The sequence below is a fragment of the Pan troglodytes genome, chromosome 3, assembly GCF_028858775.2.
Source record: "Pan troglodytes isolate AG18354 chromosome 3, NHGRI_mPanTro3-v2.0_pri, whole genome shotgun sequence".
Lineage (NCBI taxonomy): Eukaryota > Metazoa > Chordata > Mammalia > Primates > Hominidae > Pan > Pan troglodytes.
Window position 1 is genome coordinate 44,894,271 of NC_072401.2, and position 16,442 is coordinate 44,910,712.

Sequence of the window (16,442 nt, forward strand, 5' to 3'; positions counted from 1 at the left end):
ACATAATTTCAAGTAATTGTAACAGCTACTGCAGAGGGTGGACTGAGCAAATCTGGGTGGATGTACTGTTGAAAAAAAAAAAGCCAGTGAAGGCCTCTCTCAGGAGGTAACATATAAACAGAGAAGTTAATAATATGAAAGATCTGAGGGGAAAATGTTGCAAGTAGACTGAATTTGTATAAAGATCCTGAGGTGGATAAAGTTGGTGGTTTGAGAAGAAGCAATAAAACCAGTGACCAAGAGAGAGAATGGAAGGAGATGATGTCACAAAAGCATGACATAGTGAGATCGTGCAGGCAAGGCCTTCTTGTCTCACACTTTTCAAACTTAGTTGTGCATGTAAATCATCTGGAATCTTTTTAAAATGCAGACTCTGATTCAGGAAGTCTGGGCCAGGGCCTGAGATTCTGAATTCCTAACAAGCTTCCAAGGGATGCTAATGCTGTTATTCTGGGGACCACTCTGAAAAGGAAGCTTCTGAGTTATAAAAAGGAGGTTTAGTTTTATTGTAAATATGAATAAAAGCCATGAAAGGGCCTTGGGATGACATAATTGCTTTTCATTTTCAAAGGATCACACCGGTGTGAGGAAAAGCTTGTGGGGGAGAAAGTGTGGAAGCAGGAAGCCGTTAGGAAATTGCTTCCGTGAGGCAACAGAAGAGGGTGGTTCAGAGTAGCCCGGGCAACGAAGGAGCCCAGGACACACGGTCACGTTTGGGACATGTTTTGATTACATAGTCAAAATAATTGATGGACTAGATATCGGATATGAAAGTCAAAGTAATCAAGACTGACTACTCTGTAAATGAACCAGTGAGTGATTTGTGCTTCTTGTTATAAAGATGAGAAAATATGGAAGAGGGACAGCTAGGACAGGATAGAAGTCAAGGGTTTGGTTTCAGATATGCTATTATTGAGAATATCATATTAATGATCAAATAGAAATATTAAGTATAAGTTGTGTATATATGTTAAGAGCTTAGGGAAGAGCATTGAATGTAGATGGAAATTTGGGGGTCATTAGATTTTAAAGTTGTTCAATTAAATGAGCTCATCTAGCAGGGGAGAATTAGAGAAGAGATTTAAGTCTGAGAAGAAGAAAGGTCAGCCAAGGAGACTGAAAAGAAGCTACTTGTGAGGCAGGAAAATAATTCAAGAACATGTGACACTCTAGAATTTAAGTGAAGAAATGCTTCAGCATAGTGGCTAATGGAGATTGGGTAATCAAATAAATACCTGTCAGGGTTCAAATAAAATGAAACTGAGAATTGACCATTGAATGTTGCAAGATGTGGGCATTGTTGCTAACTTGACAAAGGTGGTCTTGGTGAATAGGATGATAAATTATTGCCTGGAATGTAGGAAAGCAAGAATGGGAGATGATAAAGTAGAAGCAGAGACAATAGAAAATTCTTTCAAGAATTTTTGCAATAAAAAGGAGCAGAGAATGAGCCATAATTGGAGAAAGATGTTAAATCAAAGGAGTTTTATTTTAAGGTAAGAGATATTGAAACATGTTCACGTGCTGACATAAATGATAGGTGATGAGAAAATATGGGTTATGCAGGTGGAGGGGCTGGCTGTGGAGAGAAGAGAGAGATGAGAGGAAAAGAAGAGTATATATGGGTCAAGATGCATGTATGTTGAGAGAGAAGAAAGTGAGAAGACAAGCACTTTTCTTCCAGATGTTTCTGTTTTGCAATAAAATAAGAATCAACAAACAGTAGAAAATGAGGAAGGAGTATTGGGGATTTGAGCAGTGAAGAATTGGTGGGATATATTCATCTCAGATAGCACGGAGGCAAATTTAAGAGAATGTAGTGGGATTCAAGGGTAGTACTGAGGAGCCATTTAAGACATGGTAATACAATAAACATGAAGTAAGTGGGATTTCTTCTATTAACATTCACCTACTTAGGGAGAAAATGGCAAGGTTGCTGAGGATACATGCAAGAAAGAAATTATAGTAATGAACCATGGCATCTAAACCAAGTAAGAAGGAAGTGAGGGCTTAAAAAAGTGGTGAGTCAATGCATTATATAAATGAGACTGAAGAATAGTTATTAAAGTAAGTGAATTGAAAGGCAAGAGTTTCTTTGATTCTTTAGGTAAGTAAAACCCTATATAACATACCCCTGAACTCTCCAAAGGTGCAGAACAGTGCAGTTTTTAGCCACAAGCACACAGCTTGAGCTGTCATGAAAGTTTCTCAAAAGGTTTACTAGAGATTTCCTTTTAGTAAACATATGAGTTTATTTACTTACTTTTCTCAGAAATACATCTATTGAGAAAGGCAGGGTCGATCAGTACAGCAACTGTATCCCTTTTGATTTTAAGTATTTTGAAATGTTTTAATGCACCAAACTCAAAAGCAAAACATCATTCAAACCAACAGGCTATTAGAGCACCACCCTTAAGTGCTGCTTTGTCTCTCTGCTTATTACTCTCTCAAAAGCAATAAAACAGAAATCATATCACCAAATTTGAATGTTAATATATTTCCAAAATAATCTGGACAGCAAACAGAGTCTTGAAATGCCATCTCAAACATTCTTTAGAAAATTGTTAGGAGGGCAAAAAGTCCATAAAGTAAGGCACAAGGGTAGGCAACAAGAAGCTGCTGTCCTTCCATGTGCAAGGCTGCAATGAAGATCTTGGAAGCTGAGAGACTACACCAGCCAATGATGACCAGGGATGACATGGTTCCAAAGATGCCCCTGCAGCAAAGACAAAGAAATGATTGCCTGTGCCAGTAGAAAAGAGATCATTGAGTTAAAGTTGCCTCTGAAATATCCTTGGCACAATATTTATAACTACTTTCCCGAGTAGTAAAATGAAAATGATAAAATATATGAACAAAAGCCCTTGGCCAGTTAGGCATTTTTTAGTCAAATTCATTACAGAGGCTAAATATTTTATATTTCTGTTAAACCTGAATTAGAAAAAAACAGTAGAAGTCACCTGCAGTCACTCTGTTCTCATCTGTCAATATTCAAATCTTAACTCTTAAAATTCCCTTAAATACAGCATTGAGAGCCTTCACTTCCTTATAGCTACAGATTTCCTTTTCCCTACTTTCCTCAAAAATTGGCCAACAGCATAGGAGAAAGATAGACAGAGTTACATTCCAGTGGGGTGCCTAGTTCCCACTACTTCCAGATCTACTTCTCAGGTTTTTGTCGGACATCACAAAAAGCCTGACACAGCTCAAGTAAGGAACACATGGGACAGGAAAGCACATATGTGTGTGGCTTCCCACCTCATCCTTGCAGTTCCATTTTGTATATTTTTAGAATGCTGAAATAGATTTGTTCAACTGGTGTCTTCAAAAAGTAACTGCGGAGGCAAGTGAGCAAATAAGATAGTTAAGTCTAGACACTTGGAGAGTAATAAGGCAGGAAGGGTGGTCGAGAGTGAATTTCCTTTCTTATGTGCTAAATAGAATGCATTATTTAGAAAAATAAGACATAAGAGCTGGGAGAAATCTCAGGAGATGTCTACTGCCCAGTTTTAAAGCATAAAGTGATGATAAAAATTGCATGGTAAAGTGGACGATAGGTCAAGATCTCTCCTAGCATAGTACTCTTTTCACCACCAAACTAAACTGCCTTACTTGATCTTGGTTTGACACTGAAGTTGGGAATTATGTTTATTATTTGTGAAAATGACAGAAATATCTACTTCTAATAATTGAACCAAAGCAAAACAAGTGAAAAGCTCTACAGTATAGCTTCTAATGCCTCAGACCATTAATAAAACAAACATATTTTTAAAACACCAAATAAGTACTACATTTATTGATTTAAGTAAAACCTATTAGGGATAATTTCTAGAGTTGTTTAATGTACGTATGCTTAGTAATGGTCTTGAGTTGCACATACTAATTGCCTAAATTAAGGAAGAAAAAAGAAAAAAAACATATTGACTGAGCATGTATGTTATAAAGTTCTCCAACATTAATATCCTCATCAGGGTTCCTGGGAATTCTACGTGGCAAAGAGCCCAGCTGAGAAAGAATAGTTGTTTTCAGCCCAGAAGGCAGAGTGCCTGAAAGCTGAAGCAATTTATCAGTGTTCACCAGGCACTTACTCTTCCAAAATCAAACAAGTGAAGTTCCTGTAGTTCTTATTTTACACATGACGATAGTTCACATTGAAAAATCTGACAACTTAAAAAGTGCCAGTTTTTCTCTCTCTCACTCTTTTTTTTTTTTTTTTTTTTTTTTTTGAGATGGAGTTTCACTCTTGTTGCCCAGGCTGGAGTGCAGTGGTGCGATCTCGGCTCACTGCAACCTCCGCCTCTGGGTTCAAGTGATTCTCCTGCCTCAGCCTCCTGAGTAGATGGGATTACAGGCCTGCGCCACCATGCCTGGCTAATTTTGTATTTTCAGTAGAGATGGGGTTTCTCCATGCTGGTTAGGCTGGTCTCGAACTCCCAACCTCAGGTGATTCGCCCACCTCGGCCTCCCAAAGTGCTGGGATTACAAGCATGAGCCACTGCGCCCGGCCAAAAAGTGCCAGTTTTAAAGATAACTTGGATTAATTTATTTTTTAAGTAATTGAAGTAAGAACAGCACCTGGGCCAAAACTAACCTACTTTTCTGAATCTATGTGTAGCTTTTAATAGCCATGGTTTTCCCAGTTCCACTACCAAAACAATCAGGAAGGGCTCAACTTTTTCATGGCTGTGGCAAACCTTGGCTATGATTGTGCATGTGGGGTCATTGAGAGCACACAGACACTTACTGCAGTGAAAAGAACATGGCGCAGCCAGACAGGATGACCATGGGGAGCAGGCAGTAACCCAGCACGCTGGCCACACAGCCATACGACACCCCTGAAGAGCTCTTCAGGTTCAGCAAGGCATGAATCACAAGGCAGCCAATGGCACTCATGCCATACACATAACCAAACTGAACTTTTCCTGCCTGAAACGACGTGAAGAAAAAACAGTTTGAACATACAATGGACACCAAGAGGAAATCTGAATATCATGAAGCAGAGAGCATCTTAGAGTCAGTTCAGTGCTGTTCCATGTCTTTGTAGGACTGTCATCAGGAGACTGGAAGTTCTGGGAAAAACATGGCCAATGGTTTGAATTCAGATTCTGAAAACAAACACTTCTGACTAGAGTTAGGATGGGATAAGCGTGCTACAAAAAAGATTGAATATTTCTAGACTTATATTTTTTACTATAAGTTGTCCATTACGAGTACAAGGCATAAGTAAGACTATATTTTGTTCCCATATTTATTAAATAAATAAGTGATTGAACAGAGGAATAAAAAATCCAATTTTAGTCTTGGAGATTTACAAGGCATATTAGTAAAATTAGCAAACACCTACAGGGTTTACCATGTCAGATCCCATTCTAAGTGTGCTACATATATTTATCTAATCCACATAACAACCTTATGAAATCAGTATCATTATTACACCAACTTTACACATGAGGACACTGAGGTGCAGAGAGGATAAGTAACTTGCCCAAGGTAATATAACGCTAAGCAATGGAGGTTGGCTTTTAACCTAGGTATTTCAGCTCTAAAATTTAGGTCCTGAACATCAATGGGAACTCTTACAAGTCCTAAATAAGTCCCAAAATAATGGCATATATTTAACCCTATTTAATTCAGCATTTAGTTGACCACAGAATCCTTTTATGTTTCATGATACCTATTGCCAGGTTGATTAACCACACCTTATGAAAAGGTGATTTATATAAACTAACTGGTAATGAATTATAAAAGGTGTACTGTCAAAGGAGGTTAGTAGTGTTCGGAGTACACCACCAATCTTCTGAGGAAAACTCATAAAAACAGCCATTGCTCATAAAGCTAGTGTTTTGTGAATACAAGCCCCAATAAATTCATTCAGAGAACTATTACTTCAGAAGTAAGTACTATTACTTACAGCTTACTATTACTTCAGAAGAGGATATTTTAATGTTTGCTATCTGAGAATACCAAAGCTACAGTTTAAAAAATTCATTATTTTTTTATGTTTACATTATGCTCATCATAACTTCTAGATAAAAGTTGAATAGGCTGTCTCTGGTTTTCATGGGAATTAGACAAAAACAATGAAGGATCTGATAAATTGATTCAGGAGAGAGGGAGCTTTTTAGCTGCCACTTTTCCTTCTCCATGCTATTATCTATGAAGTATTTTAGAGATATTTATTTTACAATTAATCAGGATAATGGAAAATGTCATAGCTATTTTAATGTTCAAAATTGTTTACCTATTCTGAATTCTTCTTCCTCTGCAGTTGGAGAGTTGATCACTACGAAGTCCTTTCATAAATATTCCTGACTTTTGCTGGCAGAATTGTCTCCAGCATTAGCCACTGATAAATTCTTATGATACCTTCTGTATGCTTGTGACTATTTAATGAAATAATGCTAATGATGGACATGCTAACAGAAACACATCAGCTATCCACTGCTTTATTGGGTGAGTTTGCTCCACTTGCAAAATAGTGACAATTTCACATCATTGTCATGCATTAGAGAAACCATCTACTTAATATTTTACTTGGATGGGATAAATCTGAGGTAGGGCTAGTCCTAATGGTATAGGACAACTCTCTTATGCCCAAAGGACATCTAACTGGACCTTCCTGTCCTGAAAAGGCAGTTCTACAAATGGAGTGGGGCAAATAGGGAGTAGATGAAGCTAATTTGGTAGTAAAGTTGTGTCTTTTCATGGCAGTTATGTGCTTCTCTCATCATGTCTTTCTCTTGTTAGTTTGTCCTGTTTAAGTTGTAATTCCATTTAGCCGAAATCATGGCCATTTTAAAAAAGTGTTTCAAATTCTAACAAGGGCTTATAATTGAAATAGAAAATAAATGTTCTATTTTTTTAACCTCAAAATTTTTAAGGATCCTCCCTATTCCATCCTCATTAGCACATCTTTTTTTTTTTTTTTTTTTTTTTTTTTTTTTTTTTTTTTGTGATGGAGTCTCGCTCTTTCGCCCAGGCCGGAGGGCAGTGGTGCTATCTCGGCTCACTGCAAGCTCCGCCTCCTGGGTTCATTCCATTCTCCTGCTTCAGCCTCCTGAGTAGCTGGGACTACAGGTGCCCCCCACCACACCTGGCTAATTTTCTGTATTTTTTTTTTTTAGTACAGACGGGGTTTCACTGTATTAGCCAGGATGGTCTTGATCTCCTGACCTCGTGATCCGCCCGCCTCGGCCTCCCAAAGTGCTGGGATTACAGGCATGAGCCACCGCACCCAGCCCCACATCTTGATTTAAAATACTTAGTGTTCTTCTGATTGCACTTTTATATTGGCCATGCATATTGCTTTTTCAGACCACACTCTTGGCCCTACCAGAAAAGTTATACGGAGCAAAAGTTTTAAACCATTTGTCTTCTTGGTGTTGGAAATGAAAATAATTTTGGGGAAAAGAATAAGTAAAACTAAATTTGTGCTAAGTGCTTGAAGCTGTTTTCTTTGGTTTGTCTCCTTTCGCCTGAAGAAAGCCTACTGAAAGAATTGTGTCTTATGTCAACATAAATCTTAAAGAAGGAAGAGTATGTGACTATGACTCTTATGCCTCCAGAGATAATAAGCAGATTTGGATATTGATTCTGGATTTAGTTTTGCTTTCTCTAGTAAAATTCCTGTGTCAGCCAGTAAAATCACTCTTACATTTTAATTCTACATATCCAGGAAAGAATTAACCTATAATCAAATGAATTCTGAGTTAAATCATACTTCAAGTAATATTCAATTGGAGTTTTTGGGGAGTCCTTTTTGCTTTATATCAGAATCAATTTGGAAGTTATCACATCTAATGGTAAACTTTCAAGTGATAATGTTTGCATAAAGACATTCAGAAAATACGTATTTTCACATATTCTCCACAATTTTAGAATTAAATAGAACCTGAAGAGCCACTCAAATAAACTTTTGCCTTGAAGAAAATGAAATGAAAGCCTAGAAATATGAAGCCAAGGGTTAAAGATCACAGCAAGTGGCAAAGCTAGGGTAGATCCAATTTTCTCGCTTCCAGTTAAGAATTTTTTTGCCTCTATTGCTTTGTATTTAAAATATAAGAAGGGTTATGTAAATAACTCCAACTAACATTATGCATCCAAGAGAGATCATAATGGAATTGACGCTGTTCTTTAAGGGATGGTAGCAGTAATATTCTGCTACAGAACCAACAGCTGCTTTATTACAAATGACTTGTAAAGAAAGATGAGTTAATATATTAAATTGATTGTTTCTGACTATTTGATTAATTGACATGGCCTTACTTAGCAGTTAATCTAAGATTATCAAATTACTGTGACAAAGACAGAAGAAGGGAGGTTAGAGACTAAATTAAAACTCTAGTTGTTATAGTGTTTGATTTACAGAGTATTTGCATTTGCTGTAGTACCAAGAAATAAGATGTTATCGCTAAATACTATTGTATTGGATGAATATGACATTATTGGCCATATTGCCTACAGAAACTAGATTGCTATCAGTATTTTGATTGATTATATACAATAATTGAAAAGCAGAATTTTATTTAGTTGCAAATGCATTTTACAACTACTTTTGAAAACTGTATATCCATTGGAAGAAATTATTATTATGGAACATGAAGAGCAGGAAAATGGGGAAGAGGGCTAAATAGTTATTGTAAGAGCTTTTCCTATAATGTTTAATTTCTCATATTATTTCCTCTGCCTGGTTTATCTCTTTGTGTCTTAATGAAACTATACTTTTCAGACTGGCTTAACCATCTTTATCATTTTCTGTTTTTAATGTATTGCCACCTCCTCCTTGGTATAAAGTCAGAGACATTTTCTCATTTTTTTCTTCTGCCTTTTTTTCTTAATGAAACATTTTCCTAAACTATGAGCTAGAATTCTTTTAAACTTTACTTAGGTGGAAGTACATTTTTCTTTATTTTCTAGTGACCCTTAATATCATTACTTCCAGATATAAAGAATGAAAGCATACATAAGACATATAGTGAAGTCAGGGAACAAATGTCTTCATAAAAGGTGGAAAACTAACATTTTAGAGGAAATATGTAGGTTGAGTAAACAAAACATAGGTTGTCATTGCAAATTAATTTTTATAGTAGCCTAACCCAAAACAAGGAGATCTGTCTCGTACCTCATAAGATGTTAGAAATAGTCTGGAGATATATCACAGCAAAGAAAATGGTAACCAAAGAGAAGTGACTTCTTCAGTGTCACAATAGAACTCTCACAAAATAACAAAAAATAAAATGTAGGCCTTATATCTCCCAAATCTATGTTTTCCTTCCATTATTCCAGATTTACAGTCTTTTCTTAATAACAAAAAAGACATAAGTGATCTCCTGCTTTGATCTGCTTCCTGATTTTTGAAATTCTATTTAAATTTATACTTTTTAGCTGTTGCAATGCATAATGGTAGCATATTTTTGTCACTATGGTTAAATTATTCTCTCTCACTTAAAAAATTCACTATGTAAGGTGACACAGTTTCTCTTATATTTATACAGATTTCTTCAAAGCCAGTACTGGAAAGGACAAGCATTAAAATCTGGTGCTTCCTGTGACACATTACCAGAAGCAAGGTGGCTCCCAGGGCTACGCAAAAAAGAATGGGTCCAGTGAGGTCCGTTTCATTCATAATGCTGCCATCTGCTGGCTTCATTGGGTTTAACACTGTCAAAGTTTTTTGCCATATGTAATCAAAATGGATTCCAAGTTCTGTAAAAAGGAAAAAAGATAGATAATATGATAACATAAATATAGAAAAATAAAAATAAGTTACACTCTTTAAAGGTTAACATATCTGATTAATTTACTTAGCATTTTAATCTGATTGTTCTATCATACCTTCTAAAGTTCTATGTTCTGTATTACACAGAAACTCAAGTTCTATGTAACATATAATAATCTTAAAAAACAAACTAAAAAATAATTTGGTTTCCAAAGAATGACTTAAAATAAATATATTAGAGAAATATTTCCATCAAGGAAAACATTCCCTGATTTATGCAGCAAATACAAGCTTTAAATCTAATTGAAAATTGGGAAGTTGGCAATATACAGTAAAAAATAAAATTGTAGCTAACAGATCAAAACTTTCATCCTATTGTCCATCTAGATATTTCCTTTTCCTGCATTTTCTGTTTCTTTTTTATTTCTTTTTCGAGGCAGGGTTTCCCTCTGTCACCCAGGCTGGAGTGCAGTGGCACGATCTCAGCTCCTCCGCCTCCTGGGTTCAAGCAATCCTCCTGGCTCAGCCTTTTGAGTAGCTGAGACTATAGGCATGCACCACCACACCTGGTTAATCTTTTATCTTCCATAGTGGCGAGGTCTCACTATGTTGCCCAGGCTGGTCTAGAGCTCCTGGGCTCCAGGGACCCTCCTGCCTCGGCCTCCCAAAGTGCTGGGATTACAGACCTTAGCCACCACACCTGGCCCTTTTCCTGTATTTTCAATTGCTGACACTTCTGAAATCCTGTCATATTGGCCATGGCATAATTTTTCAATTAGCAGTACTATAATGAACTAATGAGACTTAGTCCAAGTCTGGGGTTTTACTTCCACTATGCCTAATGAGAAGAGCAATTTTATGCTAAATGCTTGAAACTACACAGAGGGGAAAAGGGCTCTTTCTGTAAGTAAAAGTGATCATGATGTGCATGCATATTTTTGTAAGGTCAGTGTACTGTGAAGTTGAGTCTATGCATTCAAAGATTAAATTCTTGAAACGAGTTAACCTTTCTCTTTTATACATGGTAGTATTCAAATAAAATATCCAAAATCAATGAGGTTCAGTGTTCATGAGTCCAAATCCATTTAGAAACTTCTGATTTTTTTTCTCCGATTCCCATTTTTAAAATACTTCTGACTGCTGCCTCATAGGTCCTTCTGCTAGAATCTGCTTCTCTTATTACTATAAAGCAAATACTTAGCCATTTGACATCCCCTGAACATAGAAATAAATATCGATACCAGATCAGTTTCTTTTCTCACCGCTTCTGTAGAGATGAACTAAGATGTATCTAGGGTAGAGAAAGCGAATATTCAAAGAGAAGAGTATGACTTGACTATTTAGGGACCAGCAATCAAATTGGTTATCCTCCTTCTATAATTTCAGAATATGAGTAAGGGTGAGGTGGAGGCTAGGAAGAATGAAAGCTAAAATTTACAGAGTGTTTGCTATGGACTCCACAAGATTTACATACATTGGTCTTATAAATACACAATTAATCAGTTACTATTATTTTATCCCTACTTTATGCATCAGATATATAAGGCTTTGACAGATTAATTTGTCTGAAGACACAAAGCAGTAATAGAAAACTTGGGTTTCAATGCTGCACAATCTGACTCAAGAAAGCACATGTTTAACAATAGATTTGTGGTCAGGTCAATGTTCATCTACTCTCATAATGGTTGTATTTTTTTTTTAAATGAGCCCAATTCCTCCATGTGAAGGACTGTCTTCCTAAATGTATTTATATGTGGCACTCAACCACCCTTCCAAGCTTTAGTAACCCTGTTTGGTCAGATACAGGGGTATAGCTCAACTTATTTTACAGAGGCACATATCATCTAAATACCTTGAAAAGTTAACTTTTCTGTACACAGACTACAACATGGACTTCTAATAATCCCTATGACACAGAGGACCCTTATTCTAACAACTCAGAAACTTTCAGAGGGTCAGCTAGACACTGGTCTAAACCAAAAAATAAAGTTTTACTCATTTCATGCCCAGAATGACATCTGTTATTTTAAGCTTGAAAAAAATTGAATGTAAATTAATAGCAAATAATTTACATTTCTGCTTCCTTGTTTCATCCTTTGTTTGCACAGTGCAATTATATATTTATTAATGAACATATGCTTTGAAGAATATGAGCAGTTCACCAAGCTTAAAAGGTTAGAATGTCTAACGTAATTTTTAAAAGAGAAGAAGACTTTAAAAATTGAGACATACTACATATTTTAAATTAATTAATTTTAAATTAATTTCACCAGAAATTTATGTGCTCAAACTTTATTTTTTAATTTTGGCATGTATGCTAAAAATACATTTTCAGTATTTACCACAATAAAGTGGTATTTAATTCCAAATACCTTTTCCTCAGAAAATATAATTATTTTGGAAGAAATTCAGATGAAAATGCTTTACACAACATCATACTGATGTCAACCATTTATTTAATGGCATAACTAACTCCTGCACATATTTTAACATCAAGCCATGAGACAGTAAATGAACATAAGCCCATACAAATATTTTCGTAATAATAAAGATTTTATGTGCTTTCTACTGAAATATATCTCTATAATATTGTGGTTTTTATTTATTATAAGGTATGTGAGTGATTATAACTATTTATTAATTGTAGATACTCTAATATAACATCTTATTGTACAAAATAAAAGAAGATAAAACTGCTGTGAAATTTTAATGCAAAATTTATTGTTTTGCTGTCATCTAGTGGTAGCAAAGTATATGATACATATGCTATAAAAGTGAATTAAGATCTCTATTTTCTACGCAAATTGTGGCATTGGCCTTTCATATAGAAGTGTCAAGCTACGCTATAAATACAAAATGCCAAATATCAGTAATTTTTCGTATCTGACAGACTTGAATTTATTATTATTCTTGAAAATGCATTTGTTAACATATTGATTTTACATTAACAAAGAGCAAAATTTATCATTCTTACATAAAACCAAACAAATATTTTAGACAACAAAATATTTAAGAAATAAAGTAGGACACTTTTGAAACAACATATTTTTGTGCATAGTATTATAGCTTCATAATTTTATAGGCCATTCTGTTGGATTGTCAATAAAAACTAGTAAATGTTATTTAATGCGTTATCCTAGAAATTGTATTTTTTTATATCTGAAAAAGACATACCCTCGCCTTTTTCATATCTTTAGACAAAAGAGGCTTGAGGCTTTCACAAGTCACTCAGCTTAAAGAACACATTGGATCCAAAATCCAGATATTTCATAGATTCAAAACACAAAATTATATTAGGTACTCTATCTTCTAATACAGGTGTCCCCAATCCCCGGGCCGTGGACCCATATCTACCTGCCCATGGCCTGTTAGGAACCGGGCCACACAGCAGGAGGTGGAGGTGAGCAGTGGGCAGTGGGCGAACAAGTATTATCACCTTAGCTCCGCCTCCTGCCAGATGAGCTGCATTAGTTTCTCATAGGAGCGTGAACCCTATTATGAACTGTGCATGCAAAGGATCTAGGCTGCACGCTTGTTATGAGAATCTAACTAATGCCTGATGATCTGAAGTGGAAGAGTTTCATCTCAAAATCATCTCCCCAACCTGGCTGTGGAAAAATTGTCTTCCACAAAACTGTTCCCTGGTGCCAAAAAGGTTGGGGACTGCTGTTCTAATACACTATATATTTTGGGGAAATTAACTCTGAGCTGTATAAAATGGAAATAAAAATCTATTACATATTTTCTATTCAAATTGGAAGACATGTTAGAGGAGGATGCATAGAAAGTGGTAAATTAATGCAACAATAGAGACATTTCAGATAGTAGAGAAGATTACTTTCAACAAATGCTGCAGGAAAAAAATTAGCTAAGCAGCACAGGAAAAAAAATAAATCCTTACTTCACATATTAAGCTTAAACAACTATTGAATAAAAATTTCAATATAAAACAAAAAACATAAAAGGATAATTTTAAAATGTGAGCATCTATAAGGAGATAGAGGCAGTACCTAGAGCTGGAGAAATAGACTCTAAACAAAGAACAATTGGAAAGAAATGTTACTAGGAAAGATATGCTGGGTTTAAAAAATTAATATCACATTTTTAATATGTCCCAAAGACCCATAAACAAATTAGGTGGCAAACACAAGCTAGGAAAAAAAAAGTTTAAAATGCACATTCTAGACAATAATTAATATGGTTACTATATAAAATCCCTAAAAAACGAGGAAAGAAAACTCTTTAGATTCTATAGAAATCTGAACAAAAAAACCCATGAAAAATAAAAAGTCAATACACATATGAGAAATGTCAAAATTTTTTTAGTAACCCAGAGGTACAAAGTATTCCTTTTTCCTTTTTTCCTACAAAATTGACAAAGACATGTCATATTCTACTCTGGAAGTGGAGTAGAACATCATTTTTGAGATCAGTTGACAGTGTCAGTACCTTTAACCCAGCAATCCCACTGTTATGGGTACATCCTAAGGACAGACTCTATAAAGGTTAAAGATGGTTTCCTATGATGGTCAACAAAGCATTACTTGCTATAAGGAATAACCTTTAAGGTGTGTTTAAATTACAGTTATGTTATATGATAGAACTCTATGAAACCATTATAAATTGTTTTCAAATAATATTTAATGACTTTAAAGAATGCTTGCATAGAAGTGCTCGTGACAGGCTGGGCACAGTGGCTCATGCCTGTAATCCCAGCATTTTGGGAGGCCAAAGCGGGTGGATCACCCAAAGTCAGGAGGTCGAGACTAGCCTTGACAACATGGCAAAGCCCTGTCTCTACTAAAAACACAAAAATTAGCCATGCACGGTGGTGTGCACCTGTAGTCTCAACTACTCAGGAGGCTGAGGGAGGAGGATCGCTTGAACCTGGGAGGCAGAGGTTGCAGAGAGCTGAGATTGGGCCACTGCACTCCAGCCTCGGCAACAGAGTAAGACTCCATCTCAAAAAGAAAAAAAATACTTGTGACATAAAGTAAATAAAAAGAATATAATACTTAAGTACTCAGATGCCTATATATTCATTGAAAAAATAGTATTTTACTTTAAAGTATGCATATATATTCATACATAATACATATACACAGGCATTTATAGGAAAATAGAATAAAGGCTAGAAGAAAATACATCAAATTGTTAATGATAGTCATGTCTTTGAGACAAGAATTGAAGTAATTTTTATATTTTTATTCTTATGTTTCTATGTTTTCCAAATTCTGAAGACAATTAGGCAGAGATATTGGCAAAGTCAAGGAAAATGTTTAACAAGAATAACTTGTAACTTCTAGGTGTTTATTACTTGTAGAGGCAAAAATGAATGAACTGGTTAAAGATAACTGATCCAGAAACTTGACTGGCTTCTAAAGAGCCAAAAGATCGATTATATAAATCTCTGTTCTGTTCTGAACAGTTTAAATCTTTCACGTTTTTATATTTTTAAGGAAAAGAAAGAAGAATGTGGCTGGTTGTGTTCATGTGAGGCAAACACCTTTACATCTTGTGATGTAAAATACTAGAAATTTTAATCTATTCCTTTTCACTTGACTACATGCAAAGGACGTGGAGTAGTTAACCAGTGACTGTTTCTGCTTGGTTCTCCAATTTAAATCCACTTGGGTTTTAGCGTCTTAACACCTATGTTTCCAGCATTGTATTAACATTGTTTAAGAGCAAAAACAGCACATACAGACTGGCTACATATGGAAAAAAAAAAATCAATGGATGGAACAACTCCAAAATCCCCTAAGTACCTTCAGTTCCAAGAATCTCTGGATTTCCTTCCCACCAGCAGCGTTATTTACTGGATTTATGTTCTTCCTCACCTACCCATGCCAAGCTGATATGAAAGGGCTTGTATGAGTCAGGAAAGAAAAAAAACTGGCTTGTCTCCATGTCAACAATGACAACAAAAATATTAATTTGAGAAAATATCCACTTTGCTCCCAGGAAAACATAGCAGAAAATAAAATACGCTGTTATGAAGTGCTTCATTAACAGGGTGGGAAGGGTGGTCACTTTGATGTAACTACTCTGCCAAAAGATGTCTTCATTTTTTTCTATTCTTGGCCAAGGAGTTTGAATTTAAGAAACAGTGAAGGAGCATTTAATAAGTGCAGCAATATCACAGAATATCCCATATCTGCATCCAATTTCCCCTATGCAAACATGCGACAAACTTCCAATGGTTTAAGGGTTTTGGTTCAGCAAACTCTTGTTATATGTGAAACAATCAAACATAAGACACTGTACACTGCAGGCTGACAGCACACATTAAGTGCTAATTATTGCTATTATTCTTCTAGCTGTACACACATTAATAACACTTCCTTAACTTATCTTCTAGCAAAGGAGGCTCTTCATCAAAACTGTCAATGTAAGGAGATTGTGAATAATAATCTGAGTTGGATGCTGGCTGAAAAAATTGTCCTGCGTAACCTGATGACATGAGCATCTCTGATGGAACAAAGGAGGCAGGCTGAGGCTGCTCACCAGCTTGTTGTCTAGAAAAAGAAAAATACAAACATTTATATGTCTAAGTAAAAGGTATCATGACAAAGGAGGAAAATTACAATTTTACTTACATGAATTCATGTAGTTTTTATGAGTATTTACTCATGAAAGAAACAACTTACTTAAAATTTAACTTTAGTCCAAAAATGTAAAATAACTGGTCATCTAAAGCCTTCTAGAAAAATAATCCACACCA

At 35.5% G+C, this 16,442-nt stretch overlaps 1 protein-coding gene and 1 long non-coding RNA gene across 6 annotated transcripts in view; one reads left to right on the forward strand and one right to left on the reverse strand.

Annotated features, from left to right (window-relative positions):
- Positions 1-669: 669 nt before the first annotated feature.
- On the forward strand, positions 670-16,167 carry LOC129143716 (uncharacterized). 3 transcript variants are annotated; one of them, XR_008547492.2, is made up of 5 exons: positions 670-812; positions 1,918-2,107; positions 6,269-6,453; positions 9,495-9,610; positions 16,080-16,167. It is a non-coding gene; the product is annotated as an uncharacterized LOC129143716 (long non-coding RNA). The 3 variants fall into 3 exon arrangements; XR_008547491.2 differs by having other exon boundaries at positions 697-812; positions 1,918-2,021; XR_008547490.2 differs by lacking the exon at positions 16,080-16,167 and having other exon boundaries at positions 684-812; positions 1,918-1,991; positions 9,495-9,582.
- Positions 2,474-16,442, reverse strand: part of YIPF7 (Yip1 domain family member 7) — a 56,063-nt gene continuing 42,094 nt past the window's right edge. For all 3 annotated transcript variants that reach the window (XM_054682862.2, XM_054682863.2, XM_054682861.2), the window contains 4 exons: positions 16,072-16,236; positions 9,560-9,704; positions 4,745-4,926; positions 2,474-2,716 (listed from right to left, as the gene is read on the reverse strand). In XM_054682862.2, the coding sequence (XP_054538837.1) occupies positions 2,554-2,716; positions 4,745-4,926; positions 9,560-9,704; positions 16,072-16,236 (655 nt within the window). In that variant the 3' untranslated portion in view covers positions 2,474-2,553. The remainder of the gene's footprint in view (positions 2,717-4,744; positions 4,927-9,559; positions 9,705-16,071; positions 16,237-16,442) is intronic.